The sequence below is a fragment of the Thalassophryne amazonica genome, chromosome 7, assembly GCF_902500255.1.
Source record: "Thalassophryne amazonica chromosome 7, fThaAma1.1, whole genome shotgun sequence".
In the NCBI taxonomy this organism is placed as follows: domain Eukaryota; kingdom Metazoa; phylum Chordata; class Actinopteri; order Batrachoidiformes; family Batrachoididae; genus Thalassophryne; species Thalassophryne amazonica.
This window is the reverse complement of record NC_047109.1, coordinates 110,866,528-110,884,477: the sequence shown is the minus strand read 5'-3', so window position 1 is coordinate 110,884,477 and position 17,950 is coordinate 110,866,528. Positions and strand designations below refer to the sequence as shown.

At 43.5% G+C, this 17,950-nt stretch overlaps 1 protein-coding gene across 1 annotated transcript in view; it reads right to left on the bottom strand.

The window, feature by feature from the left end:
- Positions 1–3,930: 3,930 nt before the first annotated feature.
- The window catches only part of trmt11 (tRNA methyltransferase 11 homolog), a 32,477-nt gene continuing 18,457 nt past the window's right edge, over positions 3,931–17,950 (bottom strand). The window contains exons 7-13 of the mRNA XM_034175343.1: positions 17,736–17,892; positions 17,578–17,658; positions 17,309–17,473; positions 14,812–14,884; positions 12,961–13,095; positions 8,712–8,832; positions 3,931–4,123 (exon numbers count right to left, since the gene is read on the bottom strand). Of these exons, the coding sequence (XP_034031234.1) occupies positions 3,983–4,123; positions 8,712–8,832; positions 12,961–13,095; positions 14,812–14,884; positions 17,309–17,473; positions 17,578–17,658; positions 17,736–17,892 (873 nt within the window). The 3' untranslated portion in view covers positions 3,931–3,982. The remainder of the gene's footprint in view (positions 4,124–8,711; positions 8,833–12,960; positions 13,096–14,811; positions 14,885–17,308; positions 17,474–17,577; positions 17,659–17,735; positions 17,893–17,950) is intronic.

The following is a 17,950-nucleotide window of genomic DNA, read 5'->3' as shown; positions in this document are numbered from 1 at the left end:
CACCATCAGTAACATTTTCTCATTTATTATGCATATGACCGACAGAGAACTGATCTGGGCCAGTGCACATGGATTCAGTGCTTTCACCAAATGACACTAATATGCACTCATTGGCCACTTTATTAGTTACACCATGCTAGTACCGGGTTGAATCCCCTTTTGCCTTCAGAACTGCCTTCATTCTTTGTGACATAGATTCAACAAGGGGTTGGAAACATTCCTCAGAGATGCTGGTCCATATTGACATGATAGCATCATGCAATCTGTACATTCTCCTCTGACATCAACAAAGCATTTTCATTCACACAGCTGCTGCTCACTGGATGTTTCTCTTTTTCGGACCATCCTCTGTAAACCCTAGATATGGTCGTGTGTGAAAACACTCAGCCCGTCTGGCACCAACAACCATGCCATGTTTAAAGTTACTTAAATCCCTTCTTTACCATTCTAATGCTCAGTTTGAACTTCAGCAAGTTGTCTTCACCACGTCTGGATGCCTAAATGTATTGAGTTGCTGCCATTTCATTAGTTGATTAGCCATTTGTGTTACAAAGCAACTGAACAGGTGTACCTAATAAAGCAGCCGGTGAGTGTAGTAGTTCCTGATGTGTGTAGTTGCATATCGGAAAAAACTGCAATAATGCCCAAAACACCAGTATCACCCAGTCAAAGCTCATTGCTGGTGTGACGCACTACATTATCACAGCCTGTTTGACAAACAGTAACAATAATAATGATGTCACTAAGGCTGGTGTGCAACATCTTGGCGCTGTACAAGTCATCTGTGTAAGTTAAACGTCTTGCGCTGTCCCGTCTGATTTAACAGTCTGAAGGTCACTTTCATACAGGGGAGTTTAATCAGGGGCCATCGTTCCAAATCGGTGGCTCTCACCTCCTACATGGAGTTCCCCTTTGAGAGTGGAGACACCTGGAATGACAGCAGGACTTTCCTCCCTTTTAAACACTATCCATGGATAAAAAAAAAACCTGTCCAGGCAAAGGAAGCATGTCCACGTCCCATATGGTTCCCTTGAACAGATGTATAGAACTCTATGATTCCTTCAGGTCTTTCCCAGACATAATAATTGCAGCGTGCATGACTCCGCCCAAATGTCTTTTTTGAAAACCTCTATTCATGGACGTTTTGATCGATTTAAGCAGGATGAGTGATGATGCAAAACCCAGAGACGGACGTCGTGTAGAGATAAGGTATATTTTGTTTCTGCCTGCTATTATTATGAGGATTAGAAATGTTACCTCAAAAAAAAAAAAAAAAAAAAGGTTTTTCACTCTTGTCAGTTTGCTAGTTTGTTAGAAAGATAATTAACCAAGTTTCAATCAACCTAATTACAGGGTCAAGTCTGACTCAGAATAGAAATTAATGATGTTTGGGCCCTCATCAAGTCACCTCAAAACTTTTTATTATTATTATTATTACTAGAGAGTGCATGTTCACACAGATTTTTTTTTAGGAAACCAACTAGTTGAGCTTTTTTGGCAATAGATTCCATGTTTGATTTGTTTGGATAATAATGTGGAGATGAGATTACCCAAGAAAGGTGATTTTATTAACGACCACATTTAAAAACAACAAAAAATACACAAGCTTTAAAATGGATGTGTTTAGTTCAGAAAAAAGTAAAAATGTAAAATAAAAAATTGAGACCGATTTTTATGAATTGGCAGAACCAAGGGCCCCCCCCCCCTTTTTTCTTTGTAAATTGTGACATACTCTGGACTCAAGTGTCATTAGAAGCGTGTTGTAGAATGTTGATGAGGGGCTTGCTCTTCTGCTGACAACAGAAGACCAACAACTGTCCACTATCATCATTTGACTTAAATATGACAATCATATGACTTAAATAATTAATTTGCATTTTATTGCATGAATAAGTATTTGATCCACTAGAAAAACAGAGCTTAACAATTGGTACAGAAACATTTGTCTGCCATTACAGAGGTCAGATGTTTCCTGTAGTTCTTGACCAAGTATTCACACACTGCAGCAGGGATTTTGGTCCACTCCTCCACACAGATTTTGTCCAGATTTTTCAGGTTTGGAGTTTCAGCTCCCTCCAAAGATTTTCTACTCAGTTCAGGTCTGTAGACTGACTCGGCCACTCCAGAACCTTGAAATGCTTCTTACGGAGCCCCTCCTTAGTTGCCCTGGCTGTGTGTTTGGGGTCATTGTCATGCTGGAAGACCCAGCGATGACCCATCTTCAATGCTCTTACTGAGGGAAGGCAGTTGTTTGCCAAAATCTCGCAATACATGACCCCATCCATCCTCCCTTCAATACTGTGCAGTCGTCCTGTCCCCTTTGCAGAAGAGCACCCCCAGAGTATGATGTTTCCACCCCCATGCCTCACTGTTGGGATGGTTTTCTTGGGGTTGTTCTCATCCTCCAAACATGGCAAGTGGAGTTGATTCCAAAAAGTTCTACTTTGGTCTCATCTGACCACATGACCTTCTCCCGTGCCTCCTTTGGATAATACAGATGGTCACTGATGAACTTCAAATGGACCTGGACATGTGCTGGCTTGAGCAGGGGGACCTTGCTGCCCTGCAGGATTTTAAACCATGACGGCATCATGTGTTACTAACGTAATCTTTGCAAATGTGGTCCCAGCTCTCTTCAGGTCATTGACCAGGTCCTCCTGTGTAGTTCTGAGCTTTCTCAGAATCATTCTTACCCCACAAAGTGAGATGTTGCATGGAATCCCAGACCAAGGGAGATTGACAGGCATCTTGTGTTTCTTCCACTTTCTAATAAATAATCATATCAGTTATGGTCTTCTCACCAAGCTGCTTGCCTGTTGTCCTGTAGTCCATCACAGTCTTGTGCAGGTCTACAGTTTTGTCCCTGGTGTCCTTAGACAACTCTTTGGTCTTGGCTATGGTGGACAGGTTGCAGTGTGACTGATTGTGTGAACAGGTGTCTTTTATACAGGTAACAAGTTCAAACAGGTGCAATTAATACAGGTAAAGAGTGCAGAATAAGAGGGCTTCTTAAAGAAAATCTAACAGGTCTGTGAGAGCAATAAAATGCAATAAAATGCAAATTAATTATTTAAAAATCATAAAATGTGATTTTCTGGATTTTCTTTTTTAGATTCTGTCTCTCACAGTTGAAGTGTACCTACGATAAAAATTACAGACCTCTCCATTCTTTGTAGGTGGGAAAACCTGCAAAATTGACAGTGGATCAAATACTTATTTCCCCCAATGTAAGTGAAGAGCGAAGCAGTTTTTGTCTTGTGGAATCATTTGATTTTTCCTGATGATGCACGACAAAATGGCACTGTGGGAACTGTAAACAATGCACGCCGCAAACGACGGCGAGGCGGGTATCGTGTGATTGTCCTTGGAAGTCTTCCCCTGTGAAGACGGGTGATTTGGGAAGTGCGGTGAAAAGCAAAAGGGAGAGGCGTGCTTCATAAACACAGCCAGGGACCAACGTTGATGCAGGCCTGAAGCGTGGCTCTCAGGAGATGAATAATGAGACCGGGCTGGATGTAAACTGTGGCTGGTAAACAAGAAGAGCTGCTGACTAACTATAGCAGCGTGTGGCGAGGTGGGGATGTCCTGCCATCTGGTTTCGAGGCATCGCTCTCGCTTAAACACACTGCATTTGTGCATCTGAAGCAGTTTTTGCACTCCCGAGTCTGACAGGCAACATCTTGAACCTCACAGGATGATATCAATGACAAGAAATCAGTATATTAAAAGTCGGTCTGGCGTAACGAGGCCTTTCGTTTTTTCTCAGGCAGTCGCACAAACTGACACTTACACTGAACCCATTTATTTGAATACAAATACAAACAATTATTTAAAAATGGAAATCTTATAAAAAGGCAGGACTTCTTTCTTTCTTTTCTTATAAGTCAACTGAGACCTAACCGGACCATTTCTGTCTGGCTTTACCTTTTCACTGAGGTTCTGAAGGGATTTCATCTCATCTTCCTCTTGAGTCGTACTTCATTCAGTCTAAAATTTGGCCATTTGGTTTATCTTCTTTGCCAAACCTTTTGTTAACTCCACTAAAATACTTTTCTCTAAAGGCGTTGAGCTTATGGTAGGCACTGAAGTGCGGCTCAGACAGGCGATCCAGGCTGTCTAATTCCTGCAGAGACATAAATGTACAGGTTACGATGTCAATAAACACCAGCTCGTTCAAAAACACTTGTCAGAAAATGTTTCCAAACTCAATACATTAAAATAGAGACGAGCAGGCAGAATCCTCTCCAGATGCCCGAACCACCTCTGCTGGCTCTTTTCAATGTGAAGAAGCAGCAGCTTGAGTCAGAGTTCCTCCTGGATATTCAAACTTCTCACCCTGTAAACCTGGACACCGTACAGAGAAAACTCACTTCTGCCACTTGTATCGGCAACCTTGTTCTTTTGGCCACTACCAAAAGTTCATGATCATAGGTGAGGACAGCAGCGTAAATCAAGACTACACCTTCCGGCTCAACTCTGTCTTCACCATGAAGGTCTGGTACAGTTTCGACAGGACCTCAGGGGAGGTGATGGTCTAGTGGTTAAAGCGTTGGGCTTGAGACCAGAGCATCCTCGGTTCAAATCCCAGCCTGACCGGAAAATCACTAAGGGCCCTTGGGCAAGGTCCTTAATCCTAGCTGCTCCCGGTGTGTAGCGAGTACCTTATATGGCAGCACCCTCACATCAGGGTGAATGTAAGGCATTATTTGTAAAAGCACTTTGAGCATCTGATGCAGATGGAAAAGTGCTATATAAATGCATTTACCTCATTCGCTGCACCATCTACTGATGTCATGCTCCATCTTACCCCTACTCTTGAACAAGATCCCGAGTCACTTGAACACATTCACTTTGGGCAACAACTTCCCTTGACCCAGAGGGGACAACTCACCTTTTTCTTAAAGAGGCCAGTACTCTCAGATATTGGAGGTGCTGATCCTCATCCCAGTCACTTCACACTTGTTCTCAAACCTACTCAGTGCACATCAGAGGTCACTGACTGGTGACGTCACATCATCTGCAAAAAAGCAGAGATGCTATGCTGAGGCCACCAAACTGGACACCCTCACAAACAGGATCGGCGACAAGGTGCAGCCCCAGAGTCCAACATCCACAGAGAACATGTCTAATGAAAGGGCGAGAACATGGACACAGCTCTAACTTTGGTTGTCTGGAGACCTGAATGCGCAATGCAGTGGACCCAATACCCCCATACTCCCATGACACCTCAGAAGACCTGGGCATACGCCTTTTCCAAGTTCATAAAACATATGTAAACTGGTTGAGCATACAACAAAGTACTCTCCAATATCCACGTCAGGGTAAAGAGAAGGTCTATTGTTCCATGACTAGGACGGAGGTTCAAGTATCTGTCAGAATGACCTCTCTAGCACACCTGGCATAGGCTTCTCTGGGGAGGCTGAGAACTGTGATTCCTCAATCATTGGAACACACTCTCTGGTCCCCTTTTTATAAAAATGGGAACCACCACCCCAGTTTTCCAGTCCAGAGGTACTGTCTCAGGCTTCAATGAAACATCGTATAGGAGAGTCAGCCATGACAGCCCAACAACATCCAGAAACTTCAGCATCTCAGGGCGAATGTCAACCAGCCTGGCAACTTGGCACTGTGGAGTTCTTTGACTACCACAGTGAAGTCCGGCCAGATCCGCCCAAGCCTTCATCCCTGCCTAGCATGTGAGTAGGGTTGTGGACATCCTCAAATTGCTGAAAACAGCTTGGGCTAAGAATTTCCTTCCTTTCTCGAGTCATCTCACAATTTGCCAAAATCACTCTGAGGCTGAACAAACGTCATTCTCCATGGCCTTGCCAAACTCCTCCCACACCCAAGGTTTTGCCTCAGCCAACCACTGAGGCTTTTAGGGACATTTGGACAAATCCACAAACTGAAAACAGAGGGGAAAAAACACTCAGCCTGCACCAATAACCAGGTGGAGGCCTAAGAATGTGTGTTGAATTACCCCAAAAACAAGAAATGTATGACAAACACATTATGTCACACCCTATAAATGAGAAAAGGGTTTTTAAGTATTGTTCAAGTGGAAAATGTTTATGTGCACTCAGCAATTAGGCTGCCTTTTTATTCTCCTTAAACAACACAACAGTAACATGGGGCACATGCATGTACCACACACACGCACGCACGCACGCACGCACGCACGCACGCAGCGTTAAGCTGTGAATTGTGTTGAATGAGAAAGTGGGATTGTATTGAATGCTAGAGAGGGAGATGGAAGACAGGGCGAAAAAACCCTGTGATCTGTGTATCTGTGTTTTGTACGATCAAATAATCGTGTGGGTGCATGCAGGAGTGTTTGTGCATGTCATTTGCAACCCTTTATGGGAGTAATTTGAGGTTTTGAAGTGGAATGAATGTCAAACCCAAAGATGGACTGTTTTCCACACGACATGTGATTAAGCCATTTATGCAGAATCCCATTTGAAAAGAAAGGATCCAATCACAGCCAGATGGTGAGAGTTTATCCCAGACAGACACGGAGACACCATCAGTGTTGACGTCTAAGTGACATGTCAAAAAAAACATACATATGTTGTATACACAGACATGACACGCAAAGTTGTGGCTACATACACAAACGCACATGTAATTACATATGAAAAACACGCAGGGGCATACACGTTCTGGATTTAGCATGAATTTGGGTCATTTGAGATTTGACAAAAAGCTCATACTGGTCAGTAAAATATGTCATCGATTGGTATAAGTGACATCATGATGAATTGACTATATATATAGTTAAAAAAAAAAAAAAAAAAAATCAACTCATACCTCATTAAATGTACTGCTGACAATGACAATAGTAAGATTTTTCAGCTTCTCCCTTTTTGCTTGGGGTCACCACTGCAGATTTGATATGGATCCACATGTTGATTTGGCAAGTTGTATGCCAGATGCCCTTCCTGACTAACACCACATTACATGGAGAATGGGCAGGGGTGGTTTTGAACTGGGAACCTTCTATTTTGGGAACACGTTCACTAACTACTTGGCCACCAAATTTATGCATAGGATTTATTTATTGATTTTTTTTTAACTCTTACTGGTGAATTCATATCAGTGTCTCATTATGTTTCTAACACCATAAGGGTTCAATGGTGTTTTTCACTGGAGGGTGCACAAGACAATGCCAATCCCAAGTAAGTATGGAAATTAAATTTATTACTGCAGCACCTTTCAACATCCAAAGTCACAAATTAAAAGAAAATACAGACATTAATTAATTATCTTCATGGCATCGATCCACAGACACCTATGCGTGGATTTGCTTCACGTGGGAATGTCGTTGCATGCCGACAAGCACACAGTCATCGACAGATCATTAGCCTGGTCCAACAGCTGAGAAATCACATACGATCAGGGTCTGAAGACCTGCTGCATCCTTCATCCACCTTCACAGGGGTTACAGGCCATCACCTCCTCTGCCTGGTCTGCCATTGTGGACTTCCTGTTTTCACCAGAGCCCCATTAGCTGTCTGGTATTCAGGGTTCCTGCTGGGCCTTGATGGTTACCACAGTGGCCCCAGGACACACAGGGTCTACACCCCATTTCACCCTAACAGGCAATTCCTTACCAGGTGTCATGCACGGTTGAGGGGTTGGATTTTGACACCCTTAGTGTCTAGTGATGCTTCACTTTCTACCTTCAGAAGGTCTGCCACTGAGGACTTCTTGTTTCACCAAAGCCCTGTTAACTGTCTCATGTTCAGAGATCCTGTAGGCCTTCAGGTTACCGTTGTGGGCATGGGGCACACAAGATCCAAATTTCACCCCATTGACAATCCCCAACTTGATCAGTTACTCAGGTGTCATGACGCAGACAAGGGGTTGGATTTTGACCAAGACATTAATACAGCAGTTAAAACATAACAGAAATACATAAAACCAAATAAAACTGCTGGTAAACCCTTGGAGATGGATGAAGAAATGGGTTACATCAGGAACGGCATCAAATATGCAGGTCACAGATTGGATTCACACGCCAGAGCAGCTGACGCCCGGTTTAACAACATACTTTAGTCCAAAAGGGTACTGGCAGAAACTATCCTACCCTTGTGCACTGGAGGAGACAGAGAGGGGGAAGGCGTGTTCAGAGCCAGCAGGAGATGAGGAAGGGCAAAAGTGTGTATGTGAGAGTCAAAACTTTGAATACTGGGATTATGACATGAAAAAGTAGAGCGGAAGGTAACACGATGGGCAGGAGAAAGGTCAACATACTGAGTGTACAAGAGACCAACTGGAAGGGGAGTAAAGCCTGAAGCAATGACATTGGGTTCAACTTCATCTGTCATGGTATGAACTGGGTGGAGAAATGGCATTGGGAAAATCATGAAGGAAGACTATATTAAGAATATACTGGAAGAGAGTGTCTAAAAGAGATAAATGTGAAACTGAAGAGGTGATGATATAATAGTGTCTAAAGTTAGAATGTCTTTGTCTTTACTGAAAGTAAATCCAAATTGATAAATACTTGGTGAAGGTGATGGAAGCTCTCATTCGTACAGTGTTTGTATAGTTGGAAGTTTGCTTGAATCAACATTAGACACCAATAAATATATACACAGAGTAAAATAAAAAGATGTCTAATGTAATTGCTTGAAAAAGACCAGAAATGGTCCTTGTTGCAAACACATGCAGGTGCATTCAGCACTCCCACACACATCAACACACACCTCAGGCTCCTTGATCTTCTCCATGGTGATGAGGCGTCTTGACATATGACTGGACAGTTCCTGCTCGCAGTTACTGATCAGCCTAAGACATGGGTGAGAGGGAATGATCTCCTCACAGTACCTGCAGAGATAACACACACACACACACACACACAATAAGTGGTCAGACGAAAATGTGAGCTGTACAAAGACAACGGGTGAGTTTTCTTCAACAGAACTCTATCACCTAAAATCATGAGAAGATGCAACCATTGAGACACAAACACCTGTTGGTATCTACTTCATCCATACACATTTGTTTGACCAACTGGAACGCTGGACAGTCAATTAAATGTGTGTATCCTCAGCTGTCCACATCTATAAAAAATGAAAGTGGAACAACTGACAGGTCTGTGGCAGACTGTGTTATCGCAGCCCAGATGAGTTCAGGGCTTGTTAACAGCTGATTATCTAGGCAGATGGAACTACCAAAGCAGCAAGTCCTCACTCAAAGGCAGATTTGCACATCACTGTTTGTCTGCTCTGTAGCCATGACTGCATTTGAGCCACGATCCTTGGTCATCATGGTGTCATTCGCTCTTAGCAAAAAGGAGACATTATCAGAGAGTCCAACCAGTTCACCTTTTCCCAAGAGATTATTCACAATAAAATGTCAAAATTGCTTAATATTTTCTTCCATGCAATTGTGTTAAGACCGAGTCATCACAGCACATTTTAGTATCTCAGTATCTTGTACGTCAGATTGTTATACAAAATAATTAAGTAGAAGAAATGCTGATATTGGATCTGAGGCTCACTTGTGTTGGTGTTTATTCCCAGATTCTGTACTGTGAAGCACTGGTCCACTGTAGGTTACTTCCAAAGTGAAGACCAGTCCCATGTACAGCTAGGTGGATAGAGATGACACAGATGAAGTGTAATTAAATGCTGGTAATCCCTGCAACTCAACAGTGCAAGACTGAGCATTTAAATAACCTGGGAGGCAAGTCCTTTCCTAGCGGAGGGACTCCTCACACAGCTTCTCAAGTGTTGCAATCAGAGCATCAACTGTGAAGTCAAGGTCAGTGAACCTTTCCTCAATGACAAAGCCACTAAAACTGCTGGTCTCCACAACCCTGTTAACCCAGTCCATGTAATGAACAGTGTAGGAACCAGAACATATCCCTGATGAATGCCAGAATCCACTCGGAATAAGTCAGATACTCTGTCCCCACTCCGCGCACTCAAAGTACCAGCTATAACATCCACTTACTGGGGATTGTGTGAATATTTAGGATGCCCCACAGAGCAGTCTGGTCAACTGAATCAAATTTTTGCAAACATCAACAGAAGTTGCAAAGAAGCACTGCCGATATTCACCTTTGCATTAATAGAGTAAAAGTAAGCCATTTTTAATACAATGTTTCCAACATGGTTAACAAAATAGAGGAACCTGAACTGGTATTTTTATAGAGCTTTTCCATCCAATGCAACAGCTCAAAGTGCTTTAAAATGATGTATCACACACTGACCCCAAGAAGCCTGTTGAATTTGGAGTCAAACAGTCAAAGCTCAAAGTCACTGGAGTGTACGTCACAACAATCTTGTGAGCACAGTAACTTCTTTCCTAATTGCCTGGTTGCCACCAAACCTGATATGCATGTTAGGCATAGTGACCCCAAGACGCCTATTGTTTGGAGGGTCTAAAGGTCTGAACCATTGACCTGTACTGTGCAAAAGCCTTCTGCAGAAAAGCATCACTCGTCAATGGTAAACATTTGCTCAGGGCACCGTGGGTTAATGCAGACTATGCGCTTGTTTTATCAAAGAAAGGGAAGAGTTTGAAAAGCCTACGTTTTCCCGCGACAGTATTTTTGCAGACCGGATTTTAGATTACCAGTCATCACACATGCACACACAAGCACCTACAAACAAGCAATCCTCACCGTTTCTAACACTGCCAAGGCCAGAGATACCCACGTGTGTGTGTGTGTGCATATGTATTGGGGGGGTGTGTGTGTGACAGAAACCAAACACCTCCCCTGTACAGCCCCAGATTAGGCCCAGGAGACAGTGAACGTCTGGGCTGCAGGTCAGCTTGTTAGCCGGTGGAGACAGACAGCTCACATATCTAACTGGTCTGGCCTCAGACGTTTATTTTGGCACAGCGCTCTGACAGGCACAGTCGAGCACTGGTCGATGAGCAGCAAAGACAAATGTGTGAACATGATGATACATGTATGCATGCGATCACGCGTGAGACCACACACGTTCACACTTACACTGATGGATATATGTACATAAACACATGGGGACCTCAACGACATGGAGGCCGTCCAAAACCTAGTCAAGTTTTTCCACTTATACACTTTTAAAAAAAGATGACACAGAAATATACCATCCCCTTCCAGCCTTAAAATCAGTGACCAAAGGGAGTTCTATCCCCAAACGTCTGTTGTGATTCACACATTACAAACACCTGCACCCAGAGTCAGCACTTCTGTTTCTGCTAACGTACGGCTCATTGCACAATGCCCAACTTTGTTTCAGAAGGTTTGGCGTTTTTTTTTTTTTTTTTTAATGTGGCCAACTTGTAAAGAAGCTTCATGCTGTCAGTTGTGGTTTATTGTGTGCCAGCTGTATGGGCAGGAAAACCTCAACACACCTGCACAACACGGTCATTCAGACAGGTGAGTGTTTTATGGGAGGAGGAATGGAAGCACGCTAAATGGAAATGCCAGGAGGGCAAAAAAATGCAAATGGAAAGTGTGGCGGCATAACGTCTTGTGTGTCAGTCCAGTTTTCGGAATCTGAAAGAAACTCCATTAAAGCTTTCAGCAGCTCATCAACTAACCTGAAAAGAACGATTTTACTGTGGACTACATCAGGCCCTCCCAAAAATATTTCATATAGCAAGGGAGAGCATTATGATAATTTCAGGTGGGGGAGAGGGCAGAATCAGACTGCATATTCAATTACACAAACATTCTTAACAACAAACACCACATATTCTTGTCAGTTGAACAACACAACACTTCCACATAATCAAATACAACAATGGGTGAAACAAGAGACAATATGGCTTGGCATTGGTAATGAGCGCCCTCTGCTGATGGATTATATTAATAATCTGCCATCAAATAAATCACATTCTGTTGAATATTTTAAATCTATTCTTAAAATACACCTTCATACTATTGTTTTAGAATTGTCCTGTATTTAAATTTATAAATATTTTAAGTTTATAGTTTGTATATACAGGGTGTTTGGGGTTTGTTTTTGTTACCTATTTTTTTACCTTGTACACCAGCAGCACCACAGGGTTTTATAAAATCACCTGTGTGTCTCTGTGAAAAATAAGTGGGAAACGTGAGTACATTTTCATCAAAGTTGGTAGCAATATTCCTTGGGAGAGTCTCTAGATCAGGGCTCTTCAACTCATTCCAGAAAGGGCCAAGAGGTTGCAGGTTTTCTTTGCAACCACCCACTCCACCAGGTGATTTCACTGATTAACTGGTTCCATCTGCTCAAAGTGATGTTAATCACTGAAGTCACCTGGTGGAGTGGGTGGTTGCAAAGAAAACAACACACCCTCTCGGCCCTTTCTGGAATGAGTTGAAGACCCCTGCTCTAGATGATTAACGTTTGGAGCAGATTTGTCAAAGATCAGTATCAACACAACAGTAGACAGAAAAAAAATGTCCAAAAACACATTTTCCTGCATATCTCCACAATCAGTGGGGCTAAAAACACAATTTGAAGCTCACAATAATCAGTAAATCATTTGCAATCAAATGATGTAAGTGACACGATGATAATGTCACAAAGATAATAATAATAACCTTTATTTAACCAGATAAACCTCACTGAGATCAAAATCTCCTTTACAAGGGTAACCTGGCCAAGACAGGCAGCAGCACACGTCATAATAAACAGGTTAACATCATCATGAGAATGTTGTTAATGAATAAGATACAATCATCTTCATCACTGTAAATTGTAATAATGTATAATGATGTAGCAAAAAACAAATCTGAATTTAGAAACAGTCACTGTGCACAAGAATTCTGTTTGTGATTTCTTAAAATAGTGCGGAAGGCATTCAAAGAAATCAACCCTGGCAGTTTCAATTCAGATTGGAGGACATTCCAAACAGAGGGAGCAGATTATATTACAAAAAGTTGTAAGAGGAAATGACTGCGTAGCAGCCGGCTTATCATGCTGAAGGTCATCACGATGACATGATGATCCGGTCAGTCTCTACACTCACTCGGGTCTGAAGACGGGCAGCCAGTAGACGAGCCTCCCGCCCATGAGCAAGTGATAGGCGGAGAACTGTAACAAATCCATGAACATGTTACTCAGGTGGTACTCCTGCGAGACAGGAACGTGAGACTCTGTGTAGCTGCGGAACGAAAAAATGCACCAATATGGAATACATTTTGCAACTTTGGAAAATTTGTTGAGACTGTACAAGTGCATTTAAATTTTTACTCAACGATTTCAAAATAATAATAATAATAGCACACAATAGTACACACAAATTAAGATCACATATGCACACAGAAACACTTCATAAGGACCAACATTTATGGCCCCTTCACACATAGAGCGAAGTTTGGACGGTGTTCGGACGAAAACGGTGAAACAGTTCGAAATGAACGCACGAAACATCGCCCACAAAACATCACGCCGACGGGCAGGCGTGCACAAACCCAGTGCGAGAGTTTGTGCATGCGCCGGTGTCTGTAGAGCAGGAACAGTGCCAGGTGCACCACATGGCGTCGCTTATGTGGAAGGAAGAAGAAAAAAAAAAAAAAACACCACCTGGGACGCGAACTCATGCCTTTCAAAACCTCTGATTGCCAGTCAGAGTCTTTACTACTGAGATACCGAGCTGTTTTTGAAAGCTGCCTCAAATCAGGAAGGACATGGAAGTATTACAAAAAAAAAAAAAAAAAATTAAAAACATCATAAAAAACACCGCATTTATCAAACGAGCAATACAAATATGATCCGTCTATTCCTCTGGTGATGACCCATGGTCACAGATATACAGTTGTGAAATGACATGAATGAGAAGCAGTGTGCTCTGATGTCCACATCTACTGGTCAGGTTCAGTCGGCCGCGTATGTGTTCTGTCCAGCACGGTGTCACAGCACAGAAACCGTGTCATGTGGAACAGAGCTCACGTGGGTGACATGACGGTCAGATCACCCGCTGCCGTGTTCTGATCTGACGGTCCGTTTCAAATTGGTGGGCTGTCAGTGTCCCCTCCGTGCGTGCGCTGGCTTACTGCAGCTTGTCACCACCACAGCGATATATGTTTTTATTTATGTCCACATAAATATAGCAATCAGACACACGCGCCTCACAGTGGACAGTTGGTAGTCCATGACTGTCCAAACACAGTAGGTGTTGTGTAGCTGGAATGGCCAGAATGACAGATCACCACAGCTGCTTCTGTCAGAAGCAACGCCTCCCGTGAGTGGAGCGCACACACCCATGTGTGTGTTTGCAAAGTCACACTTGTGGGGAACTTAGACAAATTTCACAGCAGTACGACAGTGGTTGTCTGCAGTCTGTTGTCGTGCCAAGAGTGTGACTGGCAGACAAATTTCACAGCAGTACGACAGTGGCTATTTGCAGTCTGTTGTTGTGCCAAGAGTGCGACTGGCCACAAATTTTCTAAGTGCCATGCGAGCGGTGTTAGATGTTCATGTGTGTCACCTGGAATTTATTTGGCCGACATCTGCCGTGAGAGGGTGCGATGGGTTCACACAGTGTATACTTTGTCTTTCAGGCACTTGTGTGTGCAAATAGTTGTAGCAACAGGTGTACGAGACATTGGAGGCAGCGACGACATTACACGGTTTGCACACGATTTCTGCATCATGCACACTAAGTGTGCACTTCATCCAAACTTCGTACTATGTGTGAAGGTGCCCTTAGTAAAGTCTAAAAACTCACAAGTGCAAATTTAACTTTGATCTACAGTGAAATTTGTTTTTTACTTATACTATTGTTGATTAGTAATTAATCTTTGTAACAAATTATGCAGACATTTCAGCAATGTAGAACTACAGCTGACAAAGTACAGCAGAATTTAGTAGAACTTACGTGCCATCCGGTGGTTTAGTTATGTCTTTGTGGGAGCCTGTTCTTCTTGTGGATTCACGGATACCGTATGGCGCTGACAGCACAAACAGCAAATATGAATCAGAAGAAAGAAGAACTGTAAATACAATCTCTCAGAAATATATTTAAATAGGTGGTATTATGATTAAAGCCGGTGCAGTGGTGGTGGCCAAGTGGTTAATGCGCTTGGTTTAAGTTCAGAAGGCTCCGGGTTCAAATCCCACCCCTGCCACATTTCTCGATGTAATGTGGAGTCACGTCAGGAAGGGCATCCGGCGTAAAACCTGTGCCAATTCAATATGCAGATCCACCTTGGATTTGCTGTGGCGACCCCGAGTGCAAACAAGGGAGCAGCCGAAGGGACTTACTTTATTATGATTAAAGCCGGTCTCACATTGCCCATTTGTGGACAAGATTGCCTTCCCAACTCCAAAAATTAGGAAATTGGGTCAGATTGTCCAGATTAATGTGTCATCTCACTCATCTTCAACCGCTTATCCGGGATCAGGTCACGGGGGCAACAGCTCTAGCAGGGGACCCCAGACTTCACTTTCCCAGGCCACATTGACCACCTCTTACTGGGGGATCCCGAGGCATTCATAAGGCCAGTGTGGAGATATAATCCCTCTACCTAGTCCTGGGTCTTCCCCAGGGTCTCCTCCCAGATGGACGTGCCTGGAACACCTCCCTAGGGAGGCGCCCAGAGGGCATCCTTACCAGATGCCCGAACCACCTCAGCTGGCTCCTTTCAACGCGAAGGAGCAGCGGCTCTACCCTGAGGCCCTTAGGAATGAATGAGCTTCTCACCTTATCTCTAAGGGACACACCAGCCACCCTCCTGAAGAAAATAATTTTGGCCATTTGTACCCCTGATCTAGTTCTTTCGGTCATGACCCAACCCTCATGACCATAGGTGAGAGTAGGAACGAAGACTGACCAGTAGATTGAGAGCTACACCTTTTGGCTCAGCTACCTTTTCGTAACAACAGTACGGTAGAGCGAATGCAATACCGCCCCTGCTGCCCCGATTCTCTGGCCAATCTTACGCTCCATTGTCCCCACACTCGTGAGCAAGACCCCGAGGTGCTTGAAATCTTTCACTTGGGGCAAGACTTCATTCCCTACCCGGAGTAGGCAATCCATCCGTTTCCTGCTGAGAACCACGGACTCAAATTTAGAGGTGCTGATCCTCATCCCAGCCGCTTCACACTCGGCTGTGAACCGACCCAGTGAGTGTTGGAGGTCACCGGTTGATGAAGCCAACAGGACCACATCATCTGCAAAAAGTAGTGCTGAGACCCTGAGCCCAACAATCCGAACACCCTTCTTCCCCCCGACTACGCCTTGATATGCTGTCCATGAATATTACAAACAGGATTCATGACAAAGCGCAGCCATGGCGGAGGCCAACCCCTACCGGAAACATGTCCGCCTTACTGCCGAGCACCCAAACCCAGCTCTCGCTTTGTGAGTACAGAGATTGGATGGCCCTGAGAAGGGACCCTCTCATTCCATACTCCCGCAGCACCTCCCACAGTATCTCCTGGGGTACCCAATCATAAGCCTTCTCCAAGTCCACAAAACACATGTAGACCGGATGGGCATACTCCCAGGCACTCTCCAGGATCCTTGTGAGAGTGAAGTCGCTAGTCGGTTGTTCCACGACCAGGACGGAACCCGCATTGTCCCTCTTCAATCAGAGGTTCGTCTATCAGCCGAACCCTCCTTTCCGGCACCCTGGAGTAGACTTTACCAGGGAGGCTGAGTAGTGTGATGCCCCTGTAATTGGCAAACACTCTCATACTATTATATACCAATGATAGCTGGTTAGTGCACACTACAGGTGAATATGAACGTGGCCCACGACACAAGCACTTGTGCACACAAAACACGTGTGCCCAGAAGATCGAGCCAAATGCACAAAAAATATTCCATACAGCCTGTGCACTAACCTGGTGATCATTACCACACTTTAACACAAAGTTAAAATGTTAATATCTCAAAACTGTCAAATGCTGAAGAGCGCAATATGCATTTCATGGGATGTATGTTGCAGAGGAGATGCAGAAGATCCCAAGTGGATATGTTGGGGTGACCCAGAGTGAAACAAACAAGAAGCCGAAGGGTTCTTACTACTTACTAATTGTAGACTGGCATCAAAATAACTGAGCAGTCAAATCCACATTCAAGCAGAAATGATTTATTTCAAGATGCATTAATGAAATAAAAACCAAAACCATCTGTAAAATTACAGTAAAAGGTGCATATTATCCCTGATCTGCACAAACTGCATCCAATTATTCATTCCTGCTTGGTCACACCAATCTACAACAGTATTACTATCAGAAATTACACACATTTTCATGCACTGACTGGATGTCCAACTGTATTTTGTGTACACCTTTAGGTGTTAAAAAAAAAAATCAGTAATGGAAGATTATCTTAAGATGTTATGTCCAGTTATGAAGCAAGGACCTACGATCTGTGATGATGGCATCAAAGAGAGGTGCCTTCCTCCACACAGGCTTGGATGCATCAGACACCATCACGTCCACATAGGACTTCTCTGTTCCGTACTGCCGTAGATTAGCTCTAATATTCTCATCGGGCCCTCGCCACTTCTGGTTTTTGCGGCTTGACCTACCTGGATTATTAAAGTTTTTACACAGCTTGAAGCATACTTGAAAGTGGAAATATTATGGCATTTCATCAAATAGAAATGATAAGCAGTGAGTGGACAAGAAGCACCTTTTCCATGAATCGTGTTGTAATCAATATCAGTCCCACAGACATAGGCTCCAAAATGTGAGCATGCGACTAACACACTGCCTAAAAAAAGAGAGACAAAAACCTGAAAACGCAAACTTTCACACATTTCCATAAGCACGTGAGAGCACGAGACAGACCTGTACCAACAAACGGGTCAAAGACAAGGTCGTTTGCTTTGACTTTAGCCTGGTTGGCCATGATGAATGACAGACCAGCATCCATACTGGTGTTGCCTATAAAGTGCCTGTTCTTCACACTGTGGGAGCGAATCAGTTCTCTTTGTCCATCTGCTATCTGATGAAAGATGAGAAGACCATAGTACTGGATGGTTTTAACAAACACAAACCGCTTT